At 48.0% G+C, this 16,115-nt stretch overlaps 1 protein-coding gene across 1 annotated transcript in view; it reads right to left on the minus strand.

Moving 5' to 3' along the window:
- Positions 1-16,115, minus strand: part of ADCY10 (adenylate cyclase 10) — a gene marked incomplete at its 5' end in the record, with an annotated part of 75,772 nt that overhangs the window by 41,829 nt on the left and 17,828 nt on the right. Inside the window, 9 exons of the mRNA XM_084637987.1 lie at positions 1,277-1,469; positions 3,277-3,430; positions 4,961-5,016; positions 7,593-7,782; positions 7,965-8,041; positions 10,000-10,121; positions 10,480-10,671; positions 11,843-11,931; positions 12,975-13,071. Of these exons, the coding sequence (XP_084494113.1) occupies positions 1,277-1,469; positions 3,277-3,430; positions 4,961-5,016; positions 7,593-7,782; positions 7,965-8,041; positions 10,000-10,121; positions 10,480-10,671; positions 11,843-11,931; positions 12,975-13,071 (1,170 nt within the window). The remainder of the gene's footprint in view (positions 1-1,276; positions 1,470-3,276; positions 3,431-4,960; positions 5,017-7,592; positions 7,783-7,964; positions 8,042-9,999; positions 10,122-10,479; positions 10,672-11,842; positions 11,932-12,974; positions 13,072-16,115) is intronic.

Below are 16,115 nucleotides of genomic sequence, written 5' to 3' on the forward strand. Positions count from 1 at the left end.
ATACCAGGCCTGCTTCTAGATCCTCCATCTAAGTCCAGCTAAACAATTAAACTACCATCTGACAGCTCTTTGGTGACCTGTGTGAAATAAACTGTTGGTCTTAGTCCTGCTCTGGGTAGGAGGGTGCCTAAAGCAGAGGAACTATGGGGGAAATCCTGGCCCCACTGAAGTCAATGGGCATTGACTTCCCTTGTGATTCAGTTCACTCTGGTTGACTGACAGTGGACAGGCTAAGAACTGGAGGGGCTGTGATCGCTGAACTGCCCTCTCACCTAGAGAGGTGGTCCTTTCAGAGCAGAGGTGGGAAGTTGTGTGTTTACAGAAGGCTCACTCCGCCATTGTGGGAATTCTGTGGATAAGGAAAAGGGTTTCGTTCTCCAGGGCTGCCGAGCCTGCACCTTTCACCCAGCTTCCATTTTTGAAGCCTCACCCTCCATGACACCTTTTTCCCCTTACGCCTCTTTTGAAATGATGTTTCCGTGCTGTGCAGTGACAGGCAGCAAAACCAAATCACTGAAGTGTGGAAAACAAGAAATGACCCCCCCCCCCCGTTTACTTTTATGGCAACTAGTGCAGATATCAGAGCGAATCTTTCCCTCCACATTCAACTTTTCTCCACTCCTGTTCCCCTTGAAAAGTCAAATGTAACTTCTCATTGGAGGGGTCCTCTTACCATAACTGACTAGCATCCACCCATTCCCTTAACTACTCTGTAAATCCCCTAAGCCCCCATCTGACCCCCCAACTCCCCAGGTGCTGCTTTCTAAGTCTTTCCTGGAATGAGTAAGAGCTTTTTCTTGCCACCTCACAAGTCTGGGTGGAATTGCTTCCCTTCCTCCTGTGTAGTTGCAGATGGTAGACATTCTGTGAATATCCTTTAGAAAGTATAGGAACAAAGTCCAGTGTGTGTGCACAAGCTAGGATTCAGGCTCACCAAACAGGTCAGCCTCATGACTGCAAGAAGGCCAATCCCAGAATAAGAGTGAGGAAGTGGGACAGGTGAAGTGGATGGCATCAGATCGACAGCATGATGCCACTAACTCTTCCATGCAGATTTAGGAACAAACATTTCTTCAGCCACACCCAGCACCCTATTTATCCCAATTATAATGACTGTGTTGAATTTCATGAGTATTCACACCTTTGATTCAGTGTGCAATTTCAGGGCAAGAACAAAAAATGCTGAGATGCCGAATTGGTGTGAAGCAAGGTAAATAACAGAACCCAGTTCCACAGACAAGCTTTTCCCCCAGAAGGTGAGGGCTTTCTCCATTACCTTAACAAGAAAGATGTTATTCAGGAGGCAATAGTAGGTCTGTTCTACCACACCTCGGAGTTTGCCTTGGAGGATGTGCTGTCTTGCATCGTAAGATTTACAGGCATCAATCCCCAGAAACATGGCCATGAGTGTCCGGATGGCAAAAAAATTCTGCTGCACATTTACCTTTGTCAGCTCCATAGCAACAACCCTGCACGGTTAAAATGAAGAGAAATTATAAGGAAGTTCTAATGGGGAGTAAGGAAGAGCCAGCACATTCTGAGAAAGAATTACAGAAACACAAACCTACCGCTTACCACATGGACATCTAGACACACAGAAAAAGCTTCCAAATGAAGGAGAAATAATGGAACCAGCATTCTTCAGCCCTTTCTGATCGACCTCCAAGACAACTACAAGACATTTCAGCACCTGATTTTCCTTATGGATAAATGGCTGAGGATCAGCAGTGGATTTGAGCAATGTCTCCTGGTCTCTGTTTCCTCCATGGCTGGTGCAAAGCAATCTAACCGCAGAGCTCAGCCTCTCCGTTTTTCGCTTTTGTTTGAGGGACACAAAAGATTAACAGCCCTGAACTGATCTCCAACCACCTTTCCCAACCACACCCCTTTGAGTTTCTGACAGAGTCCAGACTGATCAGCCTGTTTATTGTCTTCTGGAGAGCACACCCTTGTCAAAAGCACCTGGCTGCTTTCAGTTCAGTTCCAGGCATCCCCTTGGACTCTAAAGTCATCCTGCATTGAAAGACATGCAACCATACATACCCATGAGCATCCATCCCATTAGAGCTGCTCTCATTGCCACATCACATGCATCCAAAAATGTCTTCTCTCAGTGAGGGGCCATCTCCTAGCCCCTCACTAATGACATTTTTAAAGTCTGTCCATTTCTCTTGGGGGGGAAAAACCCAGCACACGCATGAGCTTTCGTCCACAGTTTAAAAGTTGGATTAGCCCATGAAAAGCTAGTAACGCTGTGTCCAGGTAGACAGAAAACATGGGCCAGAGTTGATCAACACCTTTTGAATTTTGAAATTTCAACATTTTTAATGTTGACATTTGAAAAGTAAAAAGGACTTTTTTTGTTAATATTGACAATTTTCATGGAAATCTTTCCCTAGCTTTCAACCAAGCACTAAGCTGTTCAAAATATTTCAAATTTTTTGAATTTTTAAATTAAAGGGGGGGAAAATGAGAGGAGAATTAATAAAACAAATTAGCAGAATGCCCCCCAATTTATTTTTTAGCAGCTCTATTGGATACACTGTCTTGCTAGACATGTTTCCTCTTTAGCATCAAATAGCACTGAAATATGAATCCGACTTGATCTGGGTCATGACAGCCTCAACCAAGGAGTCTCTCATAGGATGGATGGGAGAAATAGCCAGCAGTGTCTCTTTCTGATGCGTATTCATGCCCTGCTAGTTTTGAGATTCCCAGAAATCAACTTTCCATATGCTGTCAGAAAACAGATGGACGGCTATGCCTTCTGATTCACGGGGGGTGGCTGGGTCAACAAATCAACTGGACAAGAAGCCACAGTTAATCAAAGAGCTGGTGAGGTTAATCCTTTGAACCACAAAAGGACCCATCCAACCACAAGTGAATCTCTCAGATTGCCTCATTTATTAAATGAAGAATTAGAGCAGTAGACAGACATTGATAGGTACAATTGGACCAATGGTTGTTTCACCTCCCCTGTGACTGTGCTGGCTATTCCTGTATGTGAAATAATAGCTGTACTAAAGGAGGAAGTTACTAAAAGCTCCTCTTCCCCATGCAGGGCTCATTTAAGCCATTAGAGGTCAGTTTGCAGCCAATTAGACACCGTCTCAGTCTGTGCCAGCCTCACAAAGCCTCCTACCATTGGCATTATTGCAATCTCTGTGGGAATGTTGCAGCTCAGGATCACCATGCAGGGGCAGAGGTGTGTGGGGCACAGGGGTCAGGTGTATCAAAGTGGGCCAGGTGTATCAAAGTGAAGTTAAAGGCACTTACCTGTGGCCAGCCTTCTGGCCTAAGTAGGCAATTTCAGCAAGTAACTGGCTTTTTCCATAGCCCATAAGGCCTTCATACATTATGATACGGCCTTCCGTAGACCCCACAAATCCTTTCAATAAAGTGTCATAGATTTCAAGCTCTTTTTCCCGACCTAAGAAACATTGAGTGACTGTAAGAAAGCAAAGACCAATGCACTTCCCTTTCCCTCTTTGCTTAGCAGTGGCAGCATGTCTCCATCCATATTGAAAATGCATCCATAAGTCACTGGTTCATTTCCACCTCTGCTGCAGGCCTTATCCATCCCTTTCTCCCCACTCATTTTGATAATTGCAGCTTCCCTCTGTAGCGTAGTCCCAAACCCGACTGTCCAGATTCCAGCGGCTTGCTGCTACCGTCCCCCGCAAACACACAAAGAAGTGTGACTACATTATCCCTATCCTCACACAACCCCTTGTTCATTCCAATACCCGGGGTCACTCTTCAGATTTATTGCCAGCCTCCCTTACAGACCCTGAGCTACATTCACTGGAGCTGGCACAGGGAAGCGTAATTTACATCTCTCCTTACCAGCCTGCCAACTAGGAGATTCACCTCCAGGGAGGGCAGGTAGTAGTTGAGTGCATCAGCTCCTACAGGGAACAGGATTAAAACTTAGAGACGAGGTGGGGCTCACCCAGTATTGGGGTGCTGGGATCTAGCATTTTGCTTTAACCCCATTTGTCAGTAAAGTGAAAAGCCCTTAAAATGAAAACAACAAGGAGTCTGGTGGCACCTTAAAGACTAACAGATTTATTTGAGCATAAGCTTTCCTGGGCAAAAACCACGATGCAGCTGAAGAAGTGGGGGTTTTACCCACGAAAGCTTACGCTCAAATAAATCTGTTAGTCTTTAAGGTGCCACCGGACTCCTTGTTGTTTTTGTGGGTACAGACTAACATGGCTACCCCCGATCCTTAAAATGAAGTGGGCAGTTAACACCTCTGCTCGAAAACTTGTTTCTTCCACTAACAGGAACTAGTCCAATAAAAGCTATTCCCTCACCCACCTTGTCTATCCTGGGACCAACACAGCTACAACAACATGGCAAGCATGTATTCCATACTCTTGTCTGACCATGGACAGGTCCTGCACTCCTTAGCACCATATAAGGCCTGCAAGATCAGGCACCACAACTTCAGCGTAAAGGCCCCGTATCTTTAAGAGCATCCTGAGCACATCTCACAGCTTTACATTTCTGAATGATCCCAATGGTCAATTACTTAATATTCTCAAGTAAAAAGAAAAGGAGTACTTGTGGCACCTTAGAGACTAACCAATTCATTTGAGCATAAGCTTTCATGAGCTACAGCTCACTTCATCGGATGCATACTGTGGAAAGTACAGAAGACTTTTTTTCTGTACTTTCCACAGTATGCATCCAATGAAGTGAGCTGTAGCTCACGAAAGCTTATGCTCAAATGAATTGGTTAGTCTCTAAGGTGCCACAAGTACTCCTTTTCTTTTTGCAAATACAGACTAAGATGGCTGTTACTCTGAAACCTATCCTCCAGTAGTGGCTCCCCCTCAGACATTTCCCCCCACATCCATCTCTTCCCTGGGCATCATCTTCCCAGCAGCAACAACTGCTCCACAGGTTCCTAATGACAAACCAACTGGAATTCTGAAGAGCTCTGTCCACCTACCCAGTAAGGGGTAATACTCAGACCTCTCCTTGGTGAGATACGCTTTGCCAATCATTCTGCAAGGAGTAAGAGAAAGGAAAGCTGCAGTTAAAGAGCGAAAATACTCCTGGTCAGAATCTACATGAGTGGGGGCGCAGCTGGGCTGCCCACTCTCTCTGAATCCAAGCCCTGCTTCCAAGAAGGGTTTCATTATTCTTAAGCCTCCTGCACCCAGAAGCTCAAGTTGAGATGGGGTGAAGTAGTGTCATGGGGTTTCCCTTCGGAAGAGCGCTAAAGGAACATCAATAATTAAGGAGCCTAATGAGCCTGGTGTAATGGGAGAGTGGATTAAAATCCATCGGAGAGCTAAGAAGGAAACGAGGCACAGCAGCCTACAATTCCTCTGGTAAAGAGCAATACAATGCCCACCAGTCTGGTTTCCTGAGGCTCCTCAAGGATCTGAAGGTAACAAACAATTTTGTACTGCAAATGGGCGAGAGATGAGAGACAAGTAGGAATAGACAGAGTCAATGAAGCTTGCAGGGGAAAAGATAAGGAAAGCAAAAAAAAAAAAAAGCAGAATGAGTTAATACTAGGCAAAGGCTGTAAGGAGAATAAGGAGGCTGTAAGGAGAATCTATAAACATGTCATGGGAAAAAGAAAGTAAAGCCATTAATAAGGAAGAATGTTGATGTAATCGGTGATTACTCTGAACTACTGCGCTGCTTTTTAAAATCTCTCTTTAGCAAGCTATACATTAACAACAGCCCGGCTCCTGCAAATTGCTTCCCACATACGGACTCCCACTGATTTTAATGGGGCTCCTTCCACAGAGAGGAACTTGTAAGAATGTAGCCTTGGATTTGGACAATGAGAGCAAGGCAGTTCTTATATAAACAGCTGTTGATGAAAGGAGGTATCAGGATATATGAAAAAACAAAACACATGCAAACTTGGTCTCTGAACTCAATAATTAGCTAGCTACACCACAGTTGCTATGAACTTGGATTTTTCTGTACTGCACCTTTAAATTTCTGCCAGCACAGCTGATGCAGCATGTTCCCAAGAAGGGACCCAAACTGTGCTCCCTCATGGAGACTTTACATTCGTTCTTTCTTAGTCTGTTGTGCCCCTTAATCTGAACTGAAAGTCATTCGGACTGAGACTACAGGGCTGTTCTAGGTGTATGGAGAAACACTGCATGCTTCTACATTTCCATGGTGCAGTTCTCTGTCTCCAAGTAGCTGGAGCTGATGAGGGAGTGGGAGAGAGATGCAAATGAGACACTATAGTTACCCATTCTCTCAAACATGAGGCTTGATTGAAGGTATGCCAGTTGAAGCTATTTTTACACTAAGCTATTTGCTGTCCAAGCAGCTGTTTGTCTCCTTGACTAAGTTGCCTTGAGTCTATCTTGTGTGGGGGGAAGTACAGGACTTTGGAGATGAAATTTCCTAAGACAGCTGTGAGATGATGCCCTGGATTTTGGCAAGGATGATGCACATTGTGGCTTTGAACAGACAGGATAGCACTCACACCCCTTTGTGCTGATCAAAGGTAATTTGCCCTTTCATCACCCCCACCCCACCGTGGTAAAATGGGGGTGTGACTCTGGAAGCCCCTCAATGCCAACTAGCAGAGGGCACCCCTACTGTAACTCACATCAGGTCTGACATACGCATTACCCCAACACACTGTTGTCATGATATATATCTCAAAGATGTCATGAAAGGTATTGTATATAACCTGGTGACATGCTGGTTCCAAAAATCACTGTGTGATGTATGTACAGGTTGGGTACAAAGTGTTATAGATGTGTGCTGGAAATATATTCATGAAAAGTGTTTGGGAAGTAGAGCGTAAAACCGAGTCTGTCCTAGGCAAAGGCATGCATATTTACCTGTCTTACCTGGGTTACCAGCAGAGGACAATGGAAGTATATTTACATATAAGGAAAATAAAGACATCAAGCTAAACAAGCGGGGGAGAAGACTGTGGACTTTGAGTAATATAAGGGGAACAAAAAGACCTTTTAGTTCTCTATCACTGAGGGGACAGTGGAGTCCAGCACCTTTTGACCTATGAAAGCTGGATTCTCTTGGCCGGAGAGGCAAGAGCTGATGGAAACATGATGTGAGAAACTGCTTAGGCAAAGACTGCAACTTGCTCAGATTGAGTTTTCATCATTAGAAAGTGTGTTTTGTTTTGTTTGTGACCTTGCCTGTCTCTTTTCCCCTTGCTTAGTGTCACTTAAATCCAAGGGCTTTGTGCCTTTGTCCAAGGGCTTTTTCTTGTTTTATTACAAAACCGTCTCAGTTCTGTGTATTAAAGTGAAGTGTGAGGCCTCAGCTAACCTCACAGGCTGGTGTGTGCTCTGTCTCTTTGGAGGCAGTGAGCGTAACATGAGGGACTGGATGCTGCAGGGAGACATCTCTGGGGAACTCGCAGCTGGGGCTTACTGATTGTTACCAGCAAGCCAAGGTTTAGACTGGCAGAGTCTTGAGGAGTTTGCTGGCAAGGCAGACAGGCTGCTGTGTCAGGGACCTGCCACAGAGCTTAGCAGTACCAAAGTTCTTGCTCTTGCTAAGGCAGAGTGGTAACAGTGGCTCACAGTTCTGAGTGTTCTGAGCTTGACATCACAGGGGGCACTTACGTTTTCTCACTGATGCCAAGATAATGATAAACCACACCGGGATTCACAACTCCTTTCATCTCAGTCTGGGGGAGCTCTTCGAAGAAGTAATGAGGCAGCCTGGAGTTGGCGTAGGTCACTGCATCACAGGACACTAACCCTGGATAATACATCATCATCCGGGCAGCAAGATTCACCTTCTGGCCAATGACTGTGTTGTGGAGAGAGCAAGAAAATGGGCACTGAAAATTTAACTGAGTTCCCACCCACCGTCCTGTGGACAGCTCCATGCATACATACCCCTCCACCAGCAAAAATATGCAGCCTACACACACACTCCATGGGTACCCAGGGGATACCAAACATGCACACGACCAGAGAAACAGACTGTACCTGTGTATTCATGCCTTACACGATGGCCAACTACTCCACAGAACACTGGCCCGCTGGTTACTCCGATGGAAACTAGCCTAGCAAGCAATGAGAGCAACATGGAGTCGGCAATCCCAAATGTCCAGTCCCTCTTGCCGCATCTGCTCACGCACCCTCTCCCCACCCGCACTCCTGTAGTGCTAATTTGTATTGACTATCCCCACATCAGCCAGCTAGGTCTCCGAACAGCCTGTGTGCAGCTCTGTGTGTGCGCAAAAGGGATGGAGAAGGATGCAAGGAGGTTCCCTCACGCACATCCCCATGTAATGACAGTTCTTGTGCTTCCCAGAGTGCAGAGTACTATGAGCTACCATCGCTGTTGGAACTAGCCTCCCCAGAGAGATAGACCACAGCCCCACCTGCTTGCCGCCCCAGCTAGCAGAGCTGACCCCAGGCCAAAGGGAGCCCCTGTCCATCCTTTGCAAGGGTGCCACGGAGGCCGCATTCCTTAGGCAACTCCACAGCACAATGCCTCTTTGACCTCCCCATGGGTTGTGAGTCCCTGTTCTCCCTGTAATGTAAAGCCACAATTGAGCCCTCATTTCCTGGTGTGAAGCTGGAGGTGAAGCCCTGCCTGAAAGTTCAAGGAAGTATTCACATTTTCTCAACACATTTATCTGCCCACAGTAGAAATCCTGCATCCTTAAAATGCTTCCATGGGTGAGGGAGTGGTGAGATGGGTGTAGAGTTTCAGCCCTCCCTCCTTGCATCATCCAGCTGTCCAGTCGGTTATACCACACCCATCACTATGGTATGTGTGTGCTTCCCATATTTATAATGGGTGCACACAGCAGAAAACTGCTTAACTTTAATTGTCACTGGACACTGATCTCGCATGCCTGGAATTTAATTCTCTCACATGTGACTGGTTGAATTTCCCTGGCTCTTTATGGTTGGCATGCCCCTTAAAGGGAGTGGCTACTGAGCAAAGCACACACCCCTATTGGCTATCACGCACTGTTCCCAGCTGAATATAAATGCTGCCCTCTGAGTGTGCCGGTCTGAATTCTCCCTGCTGGAGAGTCAGGAGCTGGAGGGACGTCAGAAAAGGAGAGTCAGGTTACACAAAGACTCAAAGAGATCAGTGCCAGTGGTGTGAAAAGGGCGTGGGGTTTGGTCTGGTCTTGTCATTTATAGACACAAAAGGGGACAAAGGCTCTGGTCCCACAAACATGCAGGAATTTAATTTGAAGCCTCAGTGAAATCAGCAGTGCTTGCATGCCAAGGCACAGGCCTCAAAAATTCAGCAGCCAGACCAGAGCGTGCTGGAAGGTAGGAGGGGGTGAAGTGCTCTCTCCAAGCACTGCTGGAGTCCTGCCAGCGGACGGGCCTCGGGGTCCCCTTCAGTCGGGAGCTCCTCCACCAAATGCAGTCAAGAAGGGCTTGATGGGACCTTTGGAGGCCAGTGGGGTGGGGGGTGACAGTCAGTAGGGGTTTGGCTCATGCTCTGTCCTGTTACCAATGCTCTCAAGGAGCAAAATGCCTTTAGAGCTCAAAAATTTGCCATTCTCACACAAATGGAGCTGAGAATCCTGCACAGCTGGTGTCGGGTTAGTGAAAGACACATTGCTCTCTCTTTTCTGCAGGGCCTGAACTTGGGGATTGGAGTTTCTTGGGCTGTTGTGGGATGGGTCAGTGAAGGTGGTTGGCTTTGCAGTTCGCTCTTAAGGCTGCTGAGGTTCACGGTCATCCTGAGCAGGTTCCAGATTCATGGCAGTCGTTATAAAAGTTCCATCACCTGCACCCACCAGTACCACCCCTGCGGTTGCGGTTCTATTGCTCCAGTAGCATGTAGCTGTCTTAGGAGGTCAGGGTCACGTAGCGTCAGGGGGAGCCCAGGTAAACTGGGCTAATCCCAAATTTTGTCTCCCAGCTGTCATGTCACTGCCTTCTGCCCACTAGGGGGGCCTTCCTGTTGGGATGAGGGAGTTTAGATGGCAAACAAGCCCAATAGCACCCCTGTAGACAACGTGGAGAACTTCACCTTCCTGCTTACTTTATTTTCATGAGCTTCTCAGAACAGAAGTTGAAGATTTTAAATGCACTGTCCAAGGCGTGGGTGCTCTCGTCAGCCTGCTTATCCCCAGGAAGCCCGAACACACACAGGAACGTGCAGCCCTGCCAGGGAGGGGAAAGAAAACACCAGAGGGGGGAGGGTTTTTTCCAAAGAGCAAATCAGTAACAATGTCTGTAGCAAACAGTTCCACTGTGCTCCAGCTCTCCCACCCACCCTGTTAGAGTTGTGCTGTCACACACCACCCCCAAAATGCTCTGGGAGGCCCCACCACCACCCCAGACTCAGTCTCTTCAGCACTGAGCTTCTTATCATTCCTCCTGATGGCTGCCCTCCACCTCCCTTCTCTATCCCTAATGACAACACCACTGTCCTTCCTGCCTCCTACTAGTCCTGCACTCTCAAGGGAATGTTTGCCAGCTCTGGCTGCCTGGCTGGCATGGCCTTGAAGCTCTGACTCACTTTGTCAAACATAAAGACTTTGTTGATTTTGCCACTGAAGACGTGGATGGTGTCTGAGATCTTCATGCTGGCATTGTGAATAGCCTGGCACAGATGCAAGGTATTGGCGCTTTCATCAAACTGCAGGTTTACAAAGACAATTGTGACTGGCCGAAGCTCAGATAAATATTCCAGAGGTTGGTTGTCATCAATCTGAAAAAGAGCCGGATGTACTCAACAGTCCGTACTCCTGGTGAGCGGGAAGCATTCGCTACTCCATATACCCCTCCTCCAGCTGGGCTGACTCTACTCTCAGATACAGGTGCTAACTTCATGAGGGCAAAAATGTTAGATCAGCTATTGCCATAGGAAGGAGTGGGCCCCCATCAATGGGAAGCACTCTCCAGGCTCAGGAAGATGATCCTTTCAGCACAGGACTGGGAAATGAGGCTAGGCACCAAGGGGACAAAGGGGGAGATAGCTGAGCAGAGCCTGTCAATGTGACTTTGCTACAACCCAGGTCTCCCCATAAACTTTAAAATTTTAAACGGAACAAAGAAAAAACTTTTTCATACACCTTACAATTAGCCTGTGGAACACATTGCCTGCAGTCAAGAACTCAGCAGATTTCAAAAAATGATGACAACGTCCAATGTTACAATAGTAAGGATTTTTTTAAATAAAACCCAAGAGTTTTGGAAGGGATCTAAACCCTCATGTCTCAGGTCATAAGCCAAGGGAGCGGGGAGGAGAAAACTTTCCATGTGAACAAGTTGATCCACAACTACACACTGCAAGGTTTCTTGTATTTTCCTCTGTATCATAGAATCATAGAATATTAGGATTGGAAGAGACCTCAGGAGGCCATGTTGTCCAATCCCCTGCTCAAAGCAGGACCAACACCAACTAAATCATCCCAGCCAGGGCTTTGTCAAGCTGGGCCTTAAAAACCTCTAAGGATGGAGATTCCACCACCTCCTTAGGTAACCCATTCCAGTGCTTCACCACTCTCCTAGTGAAATAGTGTTTTCTAATATCCAACCTAGACCTCCCCCACTGCAGCGTGAGACCATTGCTTCTTGTTCTGTCATCTGCCACCACTGAGAACAGCCTAGATCCATCCTCTTTGGAACCCCCTTTCAGCTAGTTGAAGGCTGCTATCAAATCCCCCCCTCACTCTACTCTTCTGCAGACTAAATAACCCCAGTTCCCTCAGCTTCTCCTTGTAAATCATGTGCCCCAGCTCCCTAATCATTTTTGTTGCCCTTCGCTGGACTCTTCCCAACTAGACATCGAGCATCAGCAGAACCTCAGAAAAATTCTAGCTGTGTAAAGCACAGACCATCACGCCAAAAAACAAAATTCTATGAAGTTACTGCACTACCTTCTTCAGAATGTTTCTCATCACAAACTTCCGGAGGGACTTCTCCAGCTTATCATTAGGAGACAATGTGGAGGTTTCTCTGAGGATACCTAGGGGAGGAAATTTAGTGCTTTAAATAGAAGAAGGAAGACTTGTGGTTAAAGCGTAAGGTTTTATTCCTGGCTTTGCTCAAGGGCAGACTTTTGCCAGTGAGGACTGGACAGTGCCTGGATGGGGCTGGAGATTCTTGTCTAACCTATTTCACTTACAATCTTGAAAATGCAAATCACAGTTGCATAGGTGCTGAATTTCTAATCTGCCGGGGGGTGCTCCCCCCGGCTCCCTGCAGGCCCCGCCCCCACTTCACCCCTTCCCCCAAGGCCCCAGCCTTGCCCTGCTTCTTCCCACTCCTGCTCTGCCCCACCCCGCCTCTTCCCTGCCCCTTCCTGCTCCTTCCCTGCCTAGTTCTGCCCCTCCCCCGAGCACACTACACCCTTTCTCCTCCTCCCTCTCCCCCAGCACCTCCTGACACAGCGAAACAGCTGATCCGTGGTAGGCGCTGGGAGGGAGGGGGAGGCGCTGATCAGTGAGGCCCACAAGTGGGCAGAAGGCACTGGGGGGAGTGGGAGGTTCTGGTAAGTGGGCTGTTGGTCAGTGCGCAGTACCCACCATTTTTCCCCATGGGTGCTCCAGCCCTGGTGCACCCACGGAGTTGGCACCTATGCACAGTTGGGGTTTTTTATTAGAAAATTCCTTGTGTGCTTATATCAGCACCACTGAAAGCTTGCTCGCCCAGAAAGACTGTAGGCACTGAGCAGGGGTCCCTATAGTATCTCTTCTTGCCAGCCAGGGGCCTCCATAGAGCTGACCCAGAAGGTAGGGAGTGGGTCTCTTCTCCTCCACAGTCAGTGTACCCCTTGCTGGTGTCCACACAGGTTGAAGCCAGCAGGGGGGAGAGGGAGTTGAAATTCAGCTGGCTGCCTCGGGATTTTAGTGGCAGGTAATGGAGGAGTACACAGGAACTCAAAGGGGTACAGGGCAGGGGCCCACATGTGCAGTCCATTCACCCTCTCACATTTACACTGACGGAAAACAGGAATTTCTGCCTGCTGTCTCCCTGGGGTTCAGCGCAGTAGAAGGAAGAGGGACTCACTGTTACTTTCACCAGTGGGGTAGTTCTGTAGGTATTCAGTACATTTCCAGAAGAACTCGTCAAACTCAGTCTCAGAGATGTTCTTTATGTATCTAGCCTGAAGGCAGACAGAATTAAAGGCATCTGTCCGCTTCCCCAAGCCTAGTGTAGAATTATTCAATAAAATGCACTCCCATCCTTCACTGTCACCTCCATCATCAACCTCCCTGTCAACTGGATGGAGGACACAGCAGTAATCAGCAAAGAGTTTTTGGCTGGAGCAAAACAAATGACTACGCTCCCAACAAATGCAGCAAAGTGATTCTGCAGCCTCCAAAGCTGGCTGCAGAGCCTTCCAGTTCCACAGTCTTTCTCCTGCTGGGTATCTGTCCAAGCCACCAATCCTGCAAAGGCTTACATACGTGCTTAACTTTAAGCACCTGATTGGCCCCAATGATTTCAACGGGTTCACTCCTATGCAGGTGCAGGAATGAAGCCCAGTTTCTTCTCATGACGTCTGTCGCTGAACTATCTCAGTGCCTCCAGAAAGATACTAACTAAAATCACAATAGGCCCACAGTCTGATTCTCCTCCCCAGCCTCACAGCTGCTCTCCAAGAACCAGTGCAAGGCGTAAGAGGGGGATGCTCAAAATAACTGGTGGGCTGCAGGTAGCAATGCTCCCACTTCCACTCCTTGGCAGGTTGGTCGTATTTTCAGAGTTCAAAGTGGGGACACCGGCGTTGGTGAGGGGGATGGGTCAGGGGAACTGTGTGTTATCCTGTCAGGATGAGTACTTGGGGCCTTTTACAGGAAAAGGTAAGGAAAGTGAGAACAGTATTTACCCCTCTGTGACCCCTTTCTTGTTCTGTCCTAGCTCTAATGTCTCCCATTCCAACCTAGCTGTACCCTACCACACCCCGACCGCCCCCTCCACAGTCACTGATCCACCTACACCCTCAGTCACAAACCAACTCCATCAACCTTCCCCCCAAACTCTTCCCTCAGCTCCCCACCTGCTGAGAAACACGCCTCACAAACACACCTTTTCACCCAGGCTGAGATCCTCCCTCTTCCTAACAGTCCTCCACAGCTCAGGCCCACACCCTCAGCTCTGAGCCCTGGCCACCAGATAGCCCCAGGCTCAGAATGCCCTCACACACTCCTCCAGCTCTAGTGAATCCATTCCCAGGCTCCAAAATCTTCCCCCTCCTACCTGACACCCACCACCACCAATCTCAGATGCCCCCCAGGTCGGAACCCTGCCCCCTGCTGAGAAAGCTCTGGTATTCACTGCTCTGCACCTCCTCCCTCTGCCATTTGCATCCCTTCTCTTGCAGAGTCTCTTGCAGGGGCTGGAGGCTGCAGGGAGCATGGATAAAGAGCCCCAAATTCTGGCTTTGTGGCTCTGTCCTCTGCAGTACAACACCTACACTACCCAGGTCTGAGATCACTGGTGGGGCTTGTTGGATCATATTAAAGAAGTTCTGTATTAAAATCACAAATGAGTTTGATTCCCCAGAGTTTAAATTCCAGGGTATTACTAATTAAGAGATCTCTTGGTTTTTGGTACTGTTTCTCTCCCTCTGTGTGTGGAACTTGCAAGCAGCTAATTGCGTTAGTACATTCTAAGACAGAGTCTGTTCTCAAAGCAATTCACACAGAGAGAGACTCAAAGCAATACTCTAACAACAGAAACAGCACCCAGAGACTCCCCGCCCTTTTGTTGTATTAACAATTGTGATTAAAATAGAGCTAGAGGATGTATGTGGATGGATGCTTGGTGTGGATAATAACTGAATGATCAGGGAGGTGCCAGCCTAAGAATCCAATGTCCATCGGCTGAAGAAGGCGTCAAGTGGAAATAACCAGAGGACACCGCCCGCCCCCCCCCCCCCCCCCGAGAGCAGACTGGAATCCACCCAACAGCCTCAAGAATGGAAGAACCAAAGAACAAGATAACATTTAGCAGCACGGAGCCCTCAGGAATGTGCTATCTGCTGATTGATTCAGCAACAGCACGATGAAGCAATTCCCACAGACTGGCATAGGAAGAAATTCCTATGAAAATAGACTCTAAAAAGTGAGAACTTTGGGGGGTCTGATTCTGCAAACCAACTTCTAGGAGCATCAGATGAGCATCTGACAAGGCCCTGCTCCCTCCTCATGTCCAGGCCACCTGGCCTGTGGCTTGGCATGAGCAACCCTAAGGCTGGTAACTATGATAACAACCGTGCAGAACCTCTGTGTGTGTGTGTGTGTTTGTATGAATGAATAAATATGAGATTGAATGGAATGTTATAACTATAACTAACTGCTTACTATGATTCTTTCTGTATTCACAATAAATGTGGTATTTTGCCTTTTCCCCTTTAATAAGATCCTGCTGGTTTTTATTTTATTGGTATAACATTTTGGTGGAGAATTGCGAAAGGGGGAATATTGGTAAAAAACCTCAGTTATTGTAAATATTGGTGTGCACACCGCCAGCTCTATTGAGCTAGGCATTTCTATTAGATTAAACCAGACCTGCTGGCCTCCGGGAAGGTAGCAGGGGACCTGCTGGCCTCTGAGAAAGTAGCAGGGAAAACAGATTAAACCAGACCTGCTGGCCTCCGGGAAGGTAGTAGGGGACCTGCTGGCCTCCGAGAAGGTAGCAGGGAAAACAGATTAAACCAGACCTGCTGGCCTCCAGGAAGGTAGTAGGGGACCTGCTGGCCTCCGAGAAGGTAGCAGGGAAGAACAGGTTAACCGGACCTGCTGGCCTCCGGGAAGGTAGCAGGGAGAAATAGGTTAACCGGACCTGCTGGCCTCCAGGAAGGTAGTAGGGGACCTGCTGGCCTCCGAGAAGGTAGCAGGGAAGAACAGGTTAACCGGACCTGCTGGCCTCCGGGAAGGTAGCAGGGAGAAATAGGTTAACCGGACCTGCTGGCCTCCAGGAAGGTAGCAGGGGACCTGCTGGCCTCCGAGAAGGTAGTAGTGGGAAATAGGTTTAACCGGATCTGCTGGCCTCCGGGAAGGTAGCAGGGGACCTGCTGGCCTCTGAGAAGGTAGCAGGGAAGAACAGGTTAACCGGACCTGCTGGCCTCCGAGAAGGTAGCAGGAAGAAATAGGTTAACCGGACCTGCTGGCCTCCAGGAAGGTAGCAGGGGACCTGCTGGCC

The sequence above is a fragment of the Lepidochelys olivacea genome (genome assembly GCF_965140295.1).
Source record: "Lepidochelys olivacea isolate rLepOli2 genome assembly, chromosome: 8".
NCBI classification, from domain to species: domain Eukaryota; kingdom Metazoa; phylum Chordata; order Testudines; family Cheloniidae; genus Lepidochelys; species Lepidochelys olivacea.